At 42.4% G+C, this 18,220-nt stretch overlaps 3 protein-coding genes across 3 annotated transcripts; 1 reads left to right on the plus strand and 2 right to left on the minus strand.

The window, feature by feature from the left end:
• Window positions 1–4,782: 4,782 nt before the first annotated feature.
• On the minus strand, window positions 4,783–7,883 carry LOC135629567 (uncharacterized). Its single transcript, XM_065137108.1, has 2 exons — window positions 6,801–7,883; window positions 4,783–5,314 (listed from the first exon to the last, which is right to left on the minus strand). The coding sequence occupies exon 1, from the start codon at window positions 7,746–7,748 to the stop codon at window positions 6,846–6,848; it is 903 nt and encodes a 300-aa protein (XP_064993180.1). The 5' UTR covers window positions 7,749–7,883; the 3' UTR covers window positions 4,783–5,314; window positions 6,801–6,845.
• A 138-nt stretch (window positions 7,884–8,021) lies between these two features.
• Window positions 8,022–15,557, plus strand: LOC104000206 (uncharacterized). The gene is made up of 7 exons (XM_009422196.3): window positions 8,022–8,374; window positions 8,976–9,036; window positions 9,122–9,216; window positions 9,312–9,345; window positions 14,140–14,194; window positions 14,279–14,321; window positions 15,283–15,557. Exons 1-7 carry the CDS (start codon window positions 8,051–8,053, stop codon window positions 15,352–15,354), a joined length of 684 nt encoding a protein of 227 aa, XP_009420471.2. The 5' UTR covers window positions 8,022–8,050; the 3' UTR covers window positions 15,355–15,557.
• Window positions 15,558–15,673: 116 nt separating this feature from the next.
• Window positions 15,674–16,901, minus strand: LOC135629568 (probable calcium-binding protein CML31). The gene has a single exon (XM_065137109.1). The coding sequence runs from the start codon at window positions 16,582–16,584 to the stop codon at window positions 15,937–15,939; it is 648 nt and encodes a 215-aa protein (XP_064993181.1). The 5' UTR covers window positions 16,585–16,901; the 3' UTR covers window positions 15,674–15,936.
• Between the last annotated feature and the right edge of the window lie 1,319 nt (window positions 16,902–18,220).

Genomic DNA, 18,220 nt, shown 5'->3' on the forward strand with positions numbered 1-18,220 from the left:
TTCGAGAGGGAAGTTGCTCAAATCTTTAGCCTCTTGAATAGTAGTGACTTTAGGGTCCCAACTCTTAGGAAGGGATCTTAGAATTTTATTTACAAGCTCAAAATCCGAAAAACTTTTGCCGAGTCCTTTTAGACCATTGACGACATCCGTGAAACGGGTGTACATGTCGCCAATAGTCTCGCTCGGTTTCATTCGGAAAAGTTCGAAAGAGTGTATCAAAAGATTGATTTTTGACTCTTTCACTCTACTTGTGCCTTCATGAGTCACTTCGAGTGTATGCCAATATCAAATGCAGTTTCACAAATCGAAACACGATTAAACTCATTTTTATCAAGCGCACAAAATAAGGCATTCATAGCCTTTGCATTAAGAGCAAAAGTCTTCTTCTCCAATTCATTCCAATCGATCATTGGAAGAGAAGATTTCGAAAATCCATTTTCGACAAGATTCCAAAGTTCAAAATCCATTGAAAAAAGGAAGATCCTCATTCGGGTCTTCCAATAGGTGTAGTCCGTCCCATTGAACATGGGTGGACGTGTAATAGAATGGCCCTCTTAGTTTCTGGCATATGCCATCTCTCTTGGGTTTTAATCCGTTTGAGAGTAAACCCCGCTCTGATACCAATTGTTAGGATCAAGAGCACTAAGAGGGGGGGGGGGGGGTGAATTAGTGCAGCGAAAATCTTTCAATGATAAAAACTGTGTTCGAACGATAAAAACGATTTCGGTGTGAAAGCCGATTCTAAGATTACTTTAACTTAAGATCAAGCGAGATGATGTTAAAGTCAATCTATGAAGGCAGTTTGCAGTTATGATGAAAAACTAGAATATAAGCGCAAACTGAAATACAACGTTCGTACGAAGAAACTGATTTACGTCTAAATGCTGATTCGTAAATCACTTGATAAGGCGAGATGCAGTTTAAGCAAGGATATAAAGGCAGTTTGCAGTTATGATAGAAATCAAAACATAAACACAAACTAAAATATGATGATCGTACGAAAAAATAGATTTACGTCTAAACGCTGATTCGGAAAGTGCAAAGCTTGAAACCCGATCGTATATGCGCAGAAAGCAGTAAGCTTTAGAGGAGGTTTGCAGTAAAGATAATATGCTCAAAGTAAATTGCAAACCGAGATTTAGAGTGGTTTGGTTAATCTTGACCTACTCCACTTTTGGCTTCCTCCACCGACGAGGTCACCGACGTCAACTAAAGGCCTTCCTTCAATAGGCGAAGGCCAACCACCTTTTTACAGATTCACTCCTTTTGACGGGCTTAGGAGACAACCCTTACAAACTTTTCTCTCCTCTCTTGAAAGATCTAAACTTGGAAGAAAAGAGGGAGAAGAAACTTTGGCTTATTACAACACTTTTGAGCTCAAAAACTCAAAGTAAGATCAGGATTATGGTGGTTTTTGTTGCTCTTTCATTGCTGAAAGAGTGGGGTATTTATAGGCCCCAAACCAATTTGAATTCCGAGCTCAAAACTGTCAATTCTCGGAATTTCGGGGTGTGGCGGTTGCACCGCCTAGCAGAGCTCAGAGACTGAGCCTCTGGGCAGTGCCACCGCTTGTCAGGGGCGGTTGCACCGCCTGGCAGAGCTCGAAGACTGAGCTCAGGCGGTGCAACCGCCCTAGTTGCGGTGCGACCGCCTGATTGGGGCGGTTGCACCGCCCAGCCAGAGCTCGGAGACCGAGCTCAAGCGGTTGCACCGCTGTCAGAGGTGGTTGCACCGCCCAGCCAGAACTCGGAGACTGAGCCCTGGGCGGTGCCACCTCTGGCCAAGTGATCTGGGTCCGAATGGGTTGATCCATTCGACCCAATCAGGTTCTTTCAAGGGCCCAATTGCCCCTAGATTAAGTTAATGGGATCACCTCCCAAATATAACTTAATCATCGTGCTAACTACGAGAATTCTTAAGACTTTTACTACAGCTTGCTCCGGTGCGTCAGTCGCTTCTTCCAGCGAGCTTCCAGCGAACTTCCGGCGAACATCCGACGGTCCTCTGATGATGCTCCTACGGACTTCCGGCAAACTTCTGGACTTGCGACGATCCACTTGGCGAGTTCTGACGAGCTTCTTTTGGCAAGCTCCTAGACTTCTCGGATTTGTTCCCGTAGAACCTCCGACGACCATCCGGACTTCCGTCAAGCTCTCGAACTCCCAACGTGATCATGGTCCTGACTCCGGCGCAACTCCTGCTGCATGTCTCACTTTCATCGTAGTTAATCCTGCACACTTATCTTAACATATGGATTAGATAATAAATGACAATTGACGTCATCATCAAAATCCGAGATTCAACAGATGCAAGAGGTGATGACGGGATGCAATGGGAGGCATAACCTGGCCTCAAAAGCATCTAAAGTTAAGGTGAAACCCTTCGGGATAGGGTCATACGCCCGTTGCCCTAGCTTAGGGGCAGTAAGCACAAATTCCTCCGGGATACCATAACGGCCCCAGAGGTAACCAAGCGACGACTCACTCACAATCGAGTCGAGGTGGTGCGGCCACATTAAGGCTTCGAGAGCCCGTGTTGCTTTTTTGTCGGATGACGAGTTGGGGCTCGGCGGCAATGTTTTCTCTCCGACATTACCGGAGGAGGGTGAAGAAGGCAAAGGCGAAGAAGAAGGGGAAGCAATCCTTACCGACCTTGGGAAGGAGAAGCAAGACAACCGATTCAGACGAAGCAATAGAGTTCGAAGAAGCAACTGAGCGAATGCAAGTAAGGAGACGTGCAGGAAGCCAACTGCACGCTATTTATAGGCCAAATCCTGCCAAAACAGTGACCCTTCCTCTCCTGAAGCATGCTGCGTGAGGTAGACCAAATGTCACTTCACCATAAATATGGCTTGACGTGGCAGCCAATGGGCGCGCAGTGCGGATGCTGAAGTGCTGACCTTCTTAGCCTCGAAAACCAGCGACTCCCAAAGGTGACAGTCCCTTGGGCTTCCCCAGATAGAGAATGGCCTAGCCACCCGCGTCCACACGTCACTACGTAATAGATTGCTGATCCAAACGAAGTTACTCCTTGGCTGCATGTTGCTCGAGACCACTACCTCCGCGCGGCCTGCCCGCCTGAGTAGTGCTCCTCGGTTGCATGCTGCCCGAGACCACTACCTCTGCGCGGCCTGCCCGCCTGAGTTGTGCTCCTAGACTACATGTTGCCCGAGACCACTACCTTTGCGCGGCCTGCCCGCCTGAGTCATGCTCCTCGACTGCATGTTGCTCGAGACCACTACCTCCGCACGGCCTGCCCGCCTAAGTTGTGCTCCTCGGTTGCGTGTTGCCCGAGACCACTACCTCTGCGCGGCCTGTCCGCTTGAGTTGTGCTCCTCGGCTGCATGTTGCCCGAGACCACTACCTCTGCGCGGCCTGCCTGCCTGGGTCGTGCTCCTCCTTGGCTGCATGTTGCCCGAGACCACTACCTCTGCGTAGCCTACCTGCCTAAGTCGTGCTCCTTGGCTGCATGTTGCCCGAGACCACTACCTCTGCGCGGCCTGCCCGTCTGAGTCGTGCTCCTCGGCCGCACACTGCCCAGGGCCACTGCTGCACATCCAACCCTCCTTAGTTGCTAAACTCCACAATTCCCACACCCCTGGTAACGGACCGACAACCACCCAATAGGGATAGTTTCTTAAAGCTGAAGCCATGTCTCGGACCCCCCTTTTACAATAACCGACACATAGCTTCCTTCGGGGGGGGGGGGAATATGATGAGGGTAATAATGGCGATAAGACGCGGGTGACGTCAGCTGCCCTAGATGACGCCTCGCGCCTCTGTTGACCTGATAGCACCTGGTCAACACGGACCGGAATGCCGACCAAGGCACATTAACATCCTGCTCAAGCTCGATCCCTCATACCATGCCAACATCCATGTCAGATGCTACCAGAAGTACCATCCTGCTCCCTACGGGCAGGCACATCAGGCAACGATAACCCTCACTATAAAAACCCTCGCGCTCCGAGGAAAAAAGAGAGGAGGACAAGAGAATAACTCTCTACAACTATTCGCTAACTTGATCGTCGGAGGGGTCGGGCCGAGCTCTCCCGACCCGACCTATGTGCAGGTGCGAAGACGGAGACCTCCTATTAAACACCTAAGCGAGGAGTTCCCTCCCGGAGGAAACGACGACCCCGTCCCGATCGGACCATCGCAGTTGGTCGCCTCAACGGTCCCAAGGGCTGTCCCAGGAAGATCCCCCATCATCCGGACCCGAACCGAGCCGTGTCGGCCCGAGACCACGGCTTAAAGTTGTTTACACCAACAACCCGCTAAATTTTTAAAAAGAATTATCCTATTATCCTACCTACTTAATAACAAGAATCAATATTCTCAATATTTTATAATAATTATATAGGAACATATCATATCATGTTTTAGTACACCGATTCAAAGACAAGAATTCATATAATAATAAAAAACTGACAAGACAACCCATCAACATTTAATAAAATTAAATAACAATTAGCTTATATCAAAATTTCAAGTTAATTATATAAGAATATGATTAATAATAATTATTTATAGTTTACCAATCTTATACAATCTTTAATTTTCAAAAATTATGTATATCATAACAAACGGGTAAGTTGGATGTAATATAGAGTTATATTTACACTGAAAATGAAACAATTCTTGATTAGATCAATTTTAAATAAAAAATATAATTAAACATTCGAAAGATCATTAACTATACTATAAATAGATTTAATTGAGGACGTGAGATAGTTATCAATATTCAATACAATAAATTATATTAATATCTTCCTAGGACACATGTCAAAATGAGATTTCTATATTTAATCCCTTAAAGGCATGATTACATGCTAGTGTTTTATTCACAAAAGTAAATATTACATCACAAGAAGATCACGTAGATCTCCGGTTTCAAATTGCATCAACATTGATCCAACGCAAAGCTCAAACCAAAGGCAAAATGTTCCTTTTACACATTTTATTGCTTCATTGTGCTTTTCCTTTTCCCCATCGACTCGTCAATTTAGGGACTTAATTAAAAAGATCGGTGGAAATTGCCTTATGGAGGTTCTTGAGAATCCCCTTGTATGCCCTTCACCTTGGAATCGGGCTTTCTTTAAATCAATTGAAGTGGAACATCTAGCTCAGGTGGAATCTGAAAAAATGAACTCATTGATCGGATACCGCTTAGTCCAATGACTTCCCGTAATTATAGTAAGAGTACTTAATTCACCAATTTACTAATCGGACGAAGAGGCTTTGTTTGATCCCAAATGGTCAGCAGGGCCTATGTTGAGAAATCCATGGATTAGCTGCCTGGCATCAAGTCTAACCTGCCAATTCCACAATCAATCACCAAAGATGGGATTATATTTCCACAAACTTTGACATGAAAATTGAAAGTGCTGAATTTTCAGAGACTAAAGAAACCTGGATGTAGAAACAGCAAATAAACACATGTAGCTTGGTTGTCTTATAAGATGATACTATGATAAAATCTAAAATAAAGAGTTACAGTAGCAATTTCATGTACCATACATTCTGTCCTATATAAGATGTTAAATTGCATAAAAAGTCAATCGCACTGGTCAAAAGGATTGCTAATGAAATTTCCAGAATACATAATAACTTCTTTATCTCTTCTGAACCATAGGACCAAATTTCATCAACATATTATCTATATTGTTAAGTAATCAGAAAGAAGAAATATTGGTAAATTCCTTTGTTATATGAAGCCATTGAATCTCATGTAGCTGTAGTAAGTTGCTGGAGAACGTGAAGGACATCTCGTTCATCCTTCAAAGGAGATTTTTGTTTCGCAAAGACAATGAAAAGCGGTTCATAGTCATGGCTGAAGGTCATAGCAAGGACTTTCTCTAACTTCAGAAAAGATATATATAAGCACCTCAATATAGACGATATGTAATTATTTAGCAAACAGTCCATAATAATGGCTGAAGTTCACAGCAAAGACTTTTGCTTATTTAAGTTCAAATAAATTCATTCTACATGCAGCAAAGATACATATGCATGTCCATATAGACAAAACATAGTTTGGCAAAAGTAGGTATTTAAGTTTCTAAACAAAAATTTTCCAATTCTAACACGAAGTTCCTATGAATTAAGCAGAAAACTTCTGTAATGGTGTATGCTTTTCATGGTCCCAAGTAATCACAACTTTTGTTACTTGAAGTATCTAGAGGCTCATAGATTTATGAAGAGAAAGGGATATTGGAGGTTAAAAAAAAGCCAAATCTTGATCTTCCTAAGATCATAATCCACTATGTGGAAGAAAAATCCCATCAACGAGTAAACCAAAATAGGCAAAACTAGATGGATGTTTATAATGAGAACATTGATAGAACATACACTAAGATTGTCATGATGCGGCCCATCGTGGGACTAAATTAAGTTAATGGTAATTGTAGACCGAAGGAGCCTAGTGGTGATTCCACACTGTGATATATTATCCATTTGTTCCATGGTTAGCTCTTTAATACTCGACCCCTCGTCATACCAAAAAATAAATCAACTCTCCATTAACTTGTTAAGACTAAATTACAAACGCAAATTACTTAAACTCAAGTTAATGATAGTCCACTCTTATTGAAGTAACTCGAGTCTTCCTCAACTATGGACATGAGACTAAATTTAGGATGATATAGAGGTGTCAATTAATGAAACCAAACAACAATTTAACTAGAATGGCACATCGAACAAAAGAATATTAAGCTATTACTGCAATGTAAGGATCCAAGCAGGTATTCAATAATAACTATATAAAAAAACCACAAAAGGAACAAGGAAGATATCACAAACCAGAGAAATGCTGAAGGCCCGAGTTGCGAGTTCGGATATCAGCTTTCAACATCCAAAGCCCCCCAACTTTGAAGTAAGAGCTTCGATGAGCCCATCGAAGCTACTGAACTTGGAGTTCACCACGTCGACGCGAACTCCAAACCTCTCCACCCCTTTGGCAGTTACCGGGCCATGCGCACAGACCAGCATCTTCGGCCACCGTCGCCTCACCTTCCCCCAGTCCCATCCCAATGCCTGCAACCCCTTAATCAACCCTTCCACCTCTGCCGAGCTCGTGAAAACCATGGCGTCCAGTACTGTATCCAATGCCACCAACCCCTCCATGCAGCGCGGTCCCGTCCATCTGGTCTCATAAGCAGGAACTCTCTCGGGAGCCCAACCCCGCGCCCACAAATCTCTCAGGAAGTCCGGGACTACCGGCGGCTCTTCCAGATCGACGACGGAGGGGACTGGGCACAGGATCCTCCTCCCGGACCCAGCGCCTAGAGAATCCACCAGACCGGCCGGGGACGCGATCTCCGGCACTAGGACCCGGATTCGGCTAGGGTTCCGGCAGATTTTCGAGAGAAATCCTTCATCGTGGAGGAGTTCGGCATCCTTGCCGAGGGCCGCGATGGTGAAGAGCTCGCCCGAGTCGGAGAGAGGCTGGGGTCCGTCCGCATCGGCGAGGCCGAGGGAGAATGCTGTGATTCCGTTGCGGGAGGTGAAGGCGAGAGCGGAAAAGGACTCGAGAGCTCCGGCGGCGAGGTAGGGGCGGAGGGCGACGAGGGTGCGAGGGGTGGTGTCAACGACGACGGTGGGGAGGTGGAGCGGTGTGGCGCCACGTAGCTCGAGGAGGCGGGCGAGCCGACCGGCATAAGTGAGCGGGGTGGTGAAGGCCACGCGTCGGCCGGAGAGTTGGCTCGGGAGGCCCGACGGCGAGCATCCTAGCACCAATGCCGCCGCCATCACGAGACCGGTCGTCGTCGCCGGCTCGTACTGGCGCTAAAAAGGATGGCGTATGGAGAACGATTCCATCGACCAACAGTCCACACCCGCTATCGCCTTCATCATCCAATGAGCAGTTCCGGTTCAATTGCAGAATTGGGGACGGCCGAGGGTGTAGCCCTTAATTTCCTCCATGAATTTGGCCCATGTAAAGTCCAGAAGTAACGGCCCGTAAGCATTGGTCATCCGTCTTTGCCGCTTAACCAAGACTCGAACCTGATCGAGTGGAGGAACAAAAGGATCTTCGCCGAACCCATGCCATCATGCGCGACACCGTGCGTCCGCATCGCTTCACCCTGTGCTCACCCTCGCTCTGCTGTGGCTGCTGTTACTGTGTCCTGTTCTTCGCACTAGGTATAAGGTACCACCAAGAACTGCTCCGAGAAGTGATGCAAGCGGCCTCTTCCGCTGTCTTCAGCAGCGCTCCCAGCTCTCCGGCGTTCCTCCGATTGAGATCCCACAAGGGGAATTCTATCGTCGCGCCCGCAGTAGGGAACCCCACCACCGAGTCCATGGCCGCTAAGTGGGCTCAGAAAACCGTCGTCATCCCTCCCCAGAGGCGTGGCTGCCATCTCATCACCTCCAAGGTGCCATCCTCCACCTCTCTGGTCCTCTTTTTGAACCCAAGGACCCAAATTGAACTGTACCCTTTTGTCCCTTTTGTTCTTGTAATGGATTCAGTGCTGTTTAATATGTTACTTCCTCATTGCTTGCTTCTTTATCAAATCATGTTTCCTTTCTGACTCGGATATAGCAAGCATCCTATTTGTGCGCTGATTTGTCGTTTACACGAGTCGATTTAACATCATAAAAAGAATAGGGATTTATGGGGTTTTTGACGGAAGCCCTTTTAACTGGATTAAGGACAATAGAAAAATCCTGTGATAATTCCAACTGGGGTGTCAGCATGCTGGATCAATCGTTGTTGTTTGGCCTGGGCATGCTAGGTTAAAGCAATTCTCCTTCGGTCCCATGTTTATTCTTGGTAATACGAACCCAATACATTTCCAATGTTAACTGAGCCATCAAGCACTGATATCTTCTCAGACTGACTGAAATATTGATTCTATCAATGTCACCCTATGATTGATTTAGAAATCTGTGTATGCCACTTATTGATTGCATTTTTTTTTTTCTTTTAAAAAAGTTAACTACCTAATTGTATGCTTTGTTAAACTGAATAATCAGATATTGAAAGAGATAGAACAAGATCTATCAGGCTTCAAATGTGGCCTTGCTCATCTTTTTCGTAAGTGAACTTTTGCTTAATTCAATTCTCTGCTACTTCAACAGTAATATTCTGATGTTTCCCTTAAGCAAAAGTTATATAACAGTGCAGCACACAAGTGCTTCTCTCACCATAAATGAGAATTACGACTCAGAAGTTCAGGATGACACTGAAACGTTCCTTAGCCGTATTGTTCCTGAGGTGATGTAGAACAACTCCTCTAGTGATTATTTCAAATCTGTGATCGCTTTGCTGCAATGCTCATCATGAATTGATGCCTTTGTAATTGACTTCAGGGGCGCTCTGCACCTTGGAAGCACACTTTGGAAGGTGAGGAATTCTTGAAGTAGCTCTTCTCATTCTCCCCATTTCTGTCTGCGCTCTTCTTGTTCCTCCTAAGTTTTACTAGTTGTATTACTCTTAGACTTTCAGGTAAAAATATTAACAGCTCATCCGCATTTGCACTGCTGTGGACTTGTGATAATATTGAACTTTAATGCGTGCAGTTTGCAACTTATTTGTGTATTCATGTAGAAGAAATTCGATGAGCAACAAATAAAGCCTTTTTAAGGTCCTCTTTTCACTTAAGGCAGGAGTAACCTTAATCTTTGGTCACCAGATAAAAGACATTTAATGCGGAACCAATTAGTTTATCTTTTATTTAAATAAATTTAATTAGTTTAGTGCTATTTTGCATATGTAATAAGTTGTCATATATCGACATATACTCAACAAGGAAAAAAAGGAAGCAAATACAGAAAGCAGAAATCGGATTTGTTTTCTATTGAAGATTATGAGTCTTGACTGATAATTCATCTTTGCAAAGTTGAAAATCTATCAATCAAGATTATCATCAAGAGAAGAAGATTATTTCTCAAATAAAATCAGAAATATTACCTGCTTCAAAGGATAGAGGATATCATATATTGATTTGCTCATTGGTTTAAATAGGCACCTTAGCGCTCGTCTGAACTCAGGTGCCGGGTGCCTCGGGCGAGCACCCGGCTCAAATGAAGCAACCAAACTAGAATTTTAAGTTTGGTTCGGTTCAACAATGGCTAGTTGGTTCAATCGAACCAACTAGCCACTTTTACCTGCAAAAGCCACCCCCCACACTCCCGCATGACCTCGAGCTATCAACCCTAGCGCAGTTAATGCCTCCGCCACCGACACTTTCTATCGCTGCCTCCGCTACAGATGCAGCGGACCGAGGCTTCGTCTGCCGTTGATGGACGAGTCTAACGACTTAGCCTTCATCCGCAACTTCCTTCCGCTATTGTTGCTTCCATGTGCAACTCCTTCCATCATTGAGGGAGAGTACCACAGCTTCCTTCTCCACCGACGGACACCACTGAAGCTTCTTTTGCCAACAATGTTGTCGTTCGTAGCTTCCTTCGCCACCATCATCATTGTCGTTCGAAATTTCCACTGTCGATGACTATTTCTCCCCCTCTTAACAATTCTTTTCTCTCCCTCTAACTACTATTAACGATAATTTAATGTCGTATTTTTATTTATATAATCATATTTATCAATCATACTATATTTTTTATATTTTAATATTTCAGAACATCTTGTTTCACTCGGGCAAGCACCTAGCGCCTCGGGCATTTTGGAACCTTGGCGCCTTTTAGAACCTAGTGCTTTTTAAATTACTGGATTTGATACAATTGTAATTTTTCTTATTCCTATAATTTTGTTTTTATTCTTATACTTGAGCCTATAAAAAGGGGCTACAACATTGTAATGGATCAATGAGAAATGGATCAATGAATTGAGTTCCTCTCTCACCTTGTGTGTGAGTGGTGCAAGGCCATAGTTATGTTTCCGATAGTATGGCCTTACCGTCCACGCGTGAGACATGCGGAGGTGCAAGACCTTCATCATGGGAGTTCTCTTCACAACCCAGAGCTAGTTTGGTAGTTATCCCTTTGTTATCCTATTATTTTCAGTTACTGTCTTTCTATTCCACACTTTTTGGTTCCTCTATTATAGAAGTAAATATGTTGTTACTTGTCCTACATCAACATTGCTGTTGATTAATATGTATTAACTTATTTGATCAAACACAGTTGTTTTTTTGCCATCCAACAAGTACTGTTATCCCGTTAAAAATACTCATTTTTGGTTGATTATTAAACTTGAAAATGGTGGAGACAATTTTGACATTAATTGATTGAGAAAGGCCTTATAACTGCTCATAAGTCTACAGTAGGCCTTTGATGTTTTCGAGATCTCTATCATTGAACATGCCATAAGGACATTTTTAAGCATTTTTGTTTTTTTTTTGTTATTTAAGTGAAGCAGCCCTTATGGTCTTTGATTGGCTGACATTTTCGCGGTTTGAAGCAGAGATGAGCTTGCATTTACTCTAGTGATGTGGCACTTGGGACCATTGCCTGGATTTTACTTGCCTATTTTGGGTGGTCTCGAATTGGTCAGAGTAACTCCTTTATTAAAGGAAAAGGTTAAACTCGTGTATTAGGTCTAGATATCATCAGCTTAAGTCTTAAAATGTTTCAAATAATCCTGCGTCGGATCATGACACTTAATTTGGCAATATTTGATCCAAGAGTTCTTAGCCAGCTGTGTATTCAATTGACTCGTAGAGATCAACTAGGTAGATAACTTATCCAAACAAGTAAAGTCTATGGATAGATCGAGGGCCAAAAATGGATTGACGAGGGTTATTTTTCTTAACTTGTTTAATGGTTGCTTTTGAAGGTGCTTTTTGTTATGAGTGAGCTTATCCAGCGAGGTTAGATTATACTCTAAGATATTAATAGGGCTAACCTAGTGCACAAGGTGACCACCAATATGGAGTTTATAAAGGATCAATTTATGTTGTTTTACCCCCCACAAGTAAAGATATCATTTTCGTGACTTGAATCGTAGTTATTGAGGTCATAAAGGAGCAACCTTATAATTATATTATGGCTTATTGTCATTGTACTCTTCACATTGATTGATGATTTTGATAGATGAATATTAGTGATTCATGCTACTCAAAGTTACACTACAGATGAATACTCTGAGCAATAAAAATAGGATATATCATTTGATTGGACAGGACTTGTTCCAATGCATAAAAATATGTGAAAAAAAAAAGCTAATGACAAAGTAATTCTAGTTTTTCTCATGTTTTAAGAACTTCTTGGTGTTATGTGAGAATGTGTTGTAACACAAAAACATATTCCTCGTATCATTATTTCTTATCAAGTTGGATTAGCACGAACAAATTTTGCATTATTTTTCTGTCCAAAGCAGAATTAATTGGTCATAATAAGCATGGACCAACATTTCGCTTGGTTCATATGTGAACCGGTACATAGACTACCCCCATTCCAGGCGGTTCGGTCCAACCCATTTAAAAAGAGGAAAAAAAACCTATTTCCAGTCCACCCCCTAGTCAGCTGTTGCCCCCAATGATTTCGGGTACACTTCTCCTCTTCCTCTTCTTTCTTCACCCTTTTCTCCACCGCCTCCTCCTTCCTTTCTCTTCCTCCACCACCTTCCTCTTCCTCCTTTCTCTTCCTCCACCACCTTCCTCTCCTTGCTTCCTCTTCTTTTCTCCTTCCTCCTCTTCCTCCGCTACCATCTCTGTTTCTTTCTCTTGTTTTTCTTCTTCCTCTTCAAGTAATCAATACGTATGTATAGATTCAGATAAGGGCCAATACACTTGGTCAAAACGAGACGACAAACTATCATGGACTTAGTTAAAATTGTCTAAGTCGTGAGGCACTCTTATGATATCCATCCACAAAAGGTCAGTCTTGAAGCAACTTCACACAGGTCCCCGAAGGACTTGTAAAGGATAAAGATTTTAGTTCAGAAAACAAGTGGTGAATAAGTCCCAACATCTCGTAGAAAAGTATAGTTTGTGAGCAATTCAAAAAATACTTGGTGTGCAAAGAGAGAAAAGAGAGGAAGGGAAAATAAGAAATTTGGAAGGTAACAAAACAACCACAAGTTCACAAATGACCTCTCAACCAGGTGTTGAGGGTGTAAGGCAAGTATATGGGAAGTCTATGCACACTTTGTGTACAAATTGTTTATCCAAACAAGGCCCAACACTATCCCAAAGTCCCATCTAGCCCTGTGCCACCCAGGTGGTTCTAAGAGTTTGATATGGTTGACGTTTAGCACAGCACAGCAGCCTGCAGAAAACAGGCTCCAACACATGAAAACTGGACCATTTTGGGATAGTTTTGTCCAGTCTGGCAAGCGATCGCTGCACAGCCTTGCAAACTACTTTTTATTATAGAAACCCGGCAAAAACACACAAAACAAGGCAAAACTTAGTGCTAAACAATTGTACAAGTAAACATAAGCGACGAACGGTCTGTTGATGAAGGTATTGTGGGCACACAATGATCAGCTGTGACAAAACGTACATAAAAAGAAAGAAACACAAATAGACACACTTTTGTTCCTCTCTGTTAGTTTCCTTTTCCTAGTGTGAGCTTCAGTTGAGTCATGAGGTTAATTTAGTTCAGAAATGCTATTTTTATCCTAGCAGATTTGGCTAATTCATATTTTATGGATTTGAACTTTTAATTTCATAGTTTGTACATCATTGGTTTGTTGGTACACTGTACAATTTCTAAAGTTTCATGTTTTATTTAAATGTTTAATGTCATCTTAAATGGCAGAATTTTCTTATAAAGCAGTTATTAAAATTTCTCTCATGGGACAAATAGTTCAGATGTTAAGTTGAATATGTGTTCTCTAGGTATTTGCTTAAAATGAAAAGATGTTATTTGAATAAGTAGGTAATCTAAATGGAAAACTCTTCATTCTTTTTGCCCACATGACGACAACTATCACTTTATCTTCTTGATTTGCATGACAAATAGATGACTTTCAACATGTATAAATTGTGTTTGGGTTTCTCAACCTACTTGGATGAGTGTAAGCTTATCTTAACTTTTTGTCCTTGCACCTCATTGTTTCTCAATGGTCTGCTTTGGTATAAAGTCACTGCTATCAACTTTATTGTTTGCTACCAAAGTGTCATTCCATCAAGTAGTTTCTCTCTGGCAGTAAGATGGGGCATTAGGTACTTTGCCTGCATTGAATTGGTGAAGCATCTAATGATTCTCAATTTTGTTTGTCATTTTGCAGGACCTGATGATATGCCAGCACATATCAAGTCATCTATGTTTGGTTGTAGCCTCACGTATGTATTTTTCATTTATTTTGTATAAGAGTTCCATCAGTTTCCAAAATTACATGCCACTGAGACTAGTTAGTTTATACCCAGGATTCCTATTACGGATGGCCGTCTTAACATGGGGACTTGGCAGGTGAGAAACTTCAGTTTCTAATACAATTGACATTATTTCTATAGTGAATTTGTAATTTATCCTAGAGATTCATGGTAGAAATGCTATTTTGTTATTGAACCAATAGCAGTAGTGGATGCATCATGGAAGATTCATTCTGTGTTATGGATTTACATGCAGAATGTGGACTTGTGCCCGAGTTTTGATCATCCTCTCTAATCTTTTCAATGATTGGGCAGTTAATTCCCTCCCATCACAACCATCCATACATCCCTCCATTGTTACATCTCATCCATCTAATGCAACCTTGAAATTTATCCAAGATATTAATTGTAGAGCTACAGAAATGCTAACTTTGCTATTAAAACAAACCCTTGCTAGTAGATCCATCATAGAAGATACATTATGTTTTGTTTATCTTTCATAGAGCTGCAGCTTATGAATGTACATGCAAGATACGGGCTTCTGCTCTAGCTTTCATCATGCGACGTAAAAATCCTCTCCAGTTCTCCCCATGGCAGTCATCTATCATCTCACGTACACATCGTCTGTTATGGATCCCGGCTTCATGCACTTGGTCACATCTCAAGAGGTAAATTAAATGGATAGCTGAGATGAGATGATGGGAAGAATGGTGGCTTATAGGAGAGAGAACTGACTCCTTAATTTCTAAGTAATGAGGATGCAGCAATGCACTGTTCTAATGGGAAAATGCCATCTTGTGGGGTTGTCTTTTGACATTCAAAGTAAAGGTCAAAGGGGATTGAATGAGAAAGAATTCTTGTTTTTATTATAAGATCAGGATTTGATCAAAAGAACAATCTTCCTCTTTGATCATAAAATGAAAAATGCTTAACGTGGTTGGAAACATCTGAAAATTTCTCAACATTACTAGTCACGAGTCAAACGCTTATTTTTGTGGCTTCCTTTCTAATTAGTGCCTTTCTTGTCCTAACTCAATCTTCTGTTGGTATCATTACAGGGGATATGGCTTTGTGAACATAGGGATCATGCAACTGCTCGCAAGGTTGTCATTACTCTCAATGGGATGTAAAGGTTGGAGGATCAACTAATATGTTGGAACTTTATTGTCCAGATGATGTTGCTTAAAAGACAGACCCCCTTTACATTGCGATCATGTAATAAGCAGCAGCAAGATAGCCAATGCACTTGCAAGTTACATTATTTTCTCTACATGTACTGACCAAGCGTTTGCAGTTATCATATTATTTATTATATTCTGTAAATTCAAGTTGAGTGCAGTTGTTCATGCATTAGTAGCCCCCTATCTTAAGCTGTATTGTCGTTTATTAGCAGTTTCAACTACACTCGACATCGTAAACGAAACTTTGATAGCCACACGGCCATCCAACTGAGGGAAAAAGTACATTTTTGGTCAAATAAGATCTGATGTCTCCACAAGAACACATCATGTAACGTAATCGCTGCTGAGGGAATATTTACAGATCAATGGCTACGTAACATAGCAATCAAATAATTCGACTATTGATCATCTACAACATTAACGTAAAGAATGACTGCACAAAAAAAATATATATATATATATATAAACAGAAGAATGAGTGCGATGCACGCGTAGGAGAGCAGTCGTCAGTATTTAAGGTCGGATCAAGAATCAAAGCATCATGATCTTGAATTCGTCGAAGCTGAGCACGCCATCGTTATTGAGGTCAAAGGTTTGAATCATCCTGGCGCACTCGTCGACGGACCTCGACTCGCCTAGGCGTTTGAGCATTCGACGGAGGCTCGAGGGGGTGATGCACCCCTGCCCTTCCGTTGCATACATCCCGAAGGCATCCCGAAGGTTCCTCCCCTTCTCCTCCTCCCCCTCCGCCTCCACCAGCTTCACAAAATCCTCCATTCCCAGCAACCCATCGCCGTCGGAGTCGCTCGACTCCACCGCGGACCGGGCGTCCTCAGGTGATATCTCCTCCCCTGCGGCCCTCATGCACTTGTGCAGCTCGGCGGGGGAGATCTTTCCGTCGCCGTTCTCGTCCAAGTAGCGGAAGACTCGTTCCAGCTCGGTAGGCGGTCTGGCTCCTTCCGACAACGTCAGGGTGTGACGAGGTGGCTCATAGATTTCCGCTTCTGCTGCTGCGCCTTTGTCGTGCTGCTTATTGGGTGACAGCATGCACCAAAGTCTACAAAGGATTGGGCGATTCTTACTGCTGCTTTTGTTTGGATGTGCGGAGGTGGAAGAGATGGTCGAAGTAGCTGCTGCAGCGGCCTCCTCCGTTGGATTGACGAGAATCAACTGTGACATCACTTGATAGGATTGCTTTACAAGTCGGAAGGGGAACTTATCTTTGATGATCTATCACTGTGGATGGTAGAGATGGGATAAGAAAGCTGTATCAACACTAGTAGCTGTTGGTTTTCGATCTCGTGGGATTGGCTGACATGCATCTCTACTTGGGATATCAGTGACTATAAATAGAGGGAGGGGGAAAAGTATTTTATTGTTGGTGTCGGCGGGTTGGGAAAGAGCGAAAGGCAGCTAGATCATTCACGGTGGGGGAAGCTTCTCGGAGAGGAGCAGCGGAGGAGGATGAAGACGATGACGGCAGACGGAGGTAGAGATATCATCGCAAGAACCTCATCGACTATTTCTAGAGAGGTAAGACAAAACAACGCGTTGACCAATTGACACGGGAGGGAAGTCGGGCGGCGGTGCGTCGCGTGAGAAGCGCGGCATAATATCTACACAAAATACACACAAAAAGGTCAGTGAAACCCACGCAACCGTCGAAACGGCCGTGGGAAGGAAAAGGTAAAGAAACGGCCGCCCACAGACGGGAAGCGAGGAGGGCCCCACCGTGCTGCCCACAGAGGTAAGCATTTGCGTCAATTTGGTGGGAATGACGCGTCCCAAGTGAATATTATCCCATCACGACGAGTGCTTCACAGCCCGATTTCGATATCAGAAGGGGATTTGCTGGGCCTTTCTTCTCACCAGACACCGCTGGTTGTCAACGTTCCTATCTGTAAACTGAAATGAAAAGGAAATATATCTTTAATAATCATATATGTCTACGAGAGAAAAAATTTATACAATACAACTACAACAAATATTTTCAGCGTCTACTCATTTATAACATTTTATTTAGAAGATAATTTGATTCATATGCTTTGGATGTTGAATGTTATTTTGAATATCAGTTAGTCTGAAAGTGATTATTACACATATTTATGTTTGGTATTTATTATTGATGTCTATGGAAATCATCTTGATTTGATTCAATTGCAAAGGAATAATTTCAATATTATGTTTGGAATGAAGTATTTAACTATCTAGAAAGGAGTGAATTAGTGTTTGTGTATATTTTAAAACTTTAATATTTTAATCTAACTAAAGACATAGGTATATGAAATTTAGTTTAAATAAGTAAATAGGCATAAGTAAGAAAGAAAAATAAATTAGCTCAGTTGTCCTTATCATCACCCACTTTCAATCTTTCGATTAGTTATCTTTTATAATTTTCTTCTTTTTAAGACTTAGAAATAAATCTTACACTTGAAATACTCTCCTCTCAATAAAGAATAACTCTTACAATACAAGAAATAACTTCTCATATGATAAACTTCAAACTTAAAAGCTCAAAAATCCTTCAAAATAATTAACTCACAAACCTAGTGAATTATTTATAAAGAGCCCAAGCACCCCCCAAATCATCTAAGTGCATGAAGAAAAAATAGATACTAGTGGTACTACTATCGAATTACCGAAATAGTATCAATTGCACTATCGGTACACTCAGGCAATGTCATCGATTGAGTTGGGCAGCACCACTACTAGGACTAAGTAGCACAATATAGCTGACGGACTAGGTCACTTTGATCCAATTTAGTCCTAAACTTAACACCACTTAGATTTAGCCTAATTGAACCCCAAAATGCAC

Source organism: Musa acuminata, chromosome BXJ3-1 (assembly GCF_036884655.1).
Source record: "Musa acuminata AAA Group cultivar baxijiao chromosome BXJ3-1, Cavendish_Baxijiao_AAA, whole genome shotgun sequence".
Classification (NCBI taxonomy): domain Eukaryota; kingdom Viridiplantae; phylum Streptophyta; class Magnoliopsida; order Zingiberales; family Musaceae; genus Musa; species Musa acuminata.

Bases quoted from the DNA above. Each gene is read 5' to 3' on its own strand.
- LOC135629567 (XM_065137108.1), bottom strand. From the start codon at position 7,748: ATGGCGGCGGCATTGGTGCTAGGATGCTCGCCGTCGGGCCTCCCGAGC.
- LOC104000206 (XM_009422196.3), top strand. From the start codon at position 8,051: ATGCGCGACACCGTGCGTCCGCATCGCTTCACCCTGTGCTCACCCTCG. The intron at 8,375-8,975 runs GTGCCATCCTCC...CTGAATAATCAG, and splicing joins GCCATCTCATCACCTCCAAG to ATATTGAAAGAGATAGAACA. The intron at 14,195-14,278 runs GTATGTATTTTT...GTTTATACCCAG, and splicing joins ATGTTTGGTTGTAGCCTCAC to GATTCCTATTACGGATGGCC.
- LOC135629568 (XM_065137109.1), bottom strand. From the start codon at position 16,584: ATGTCACAGTTGATTCTCGTCAATCCAACGGAGGAGGCCGCTGCAGCA.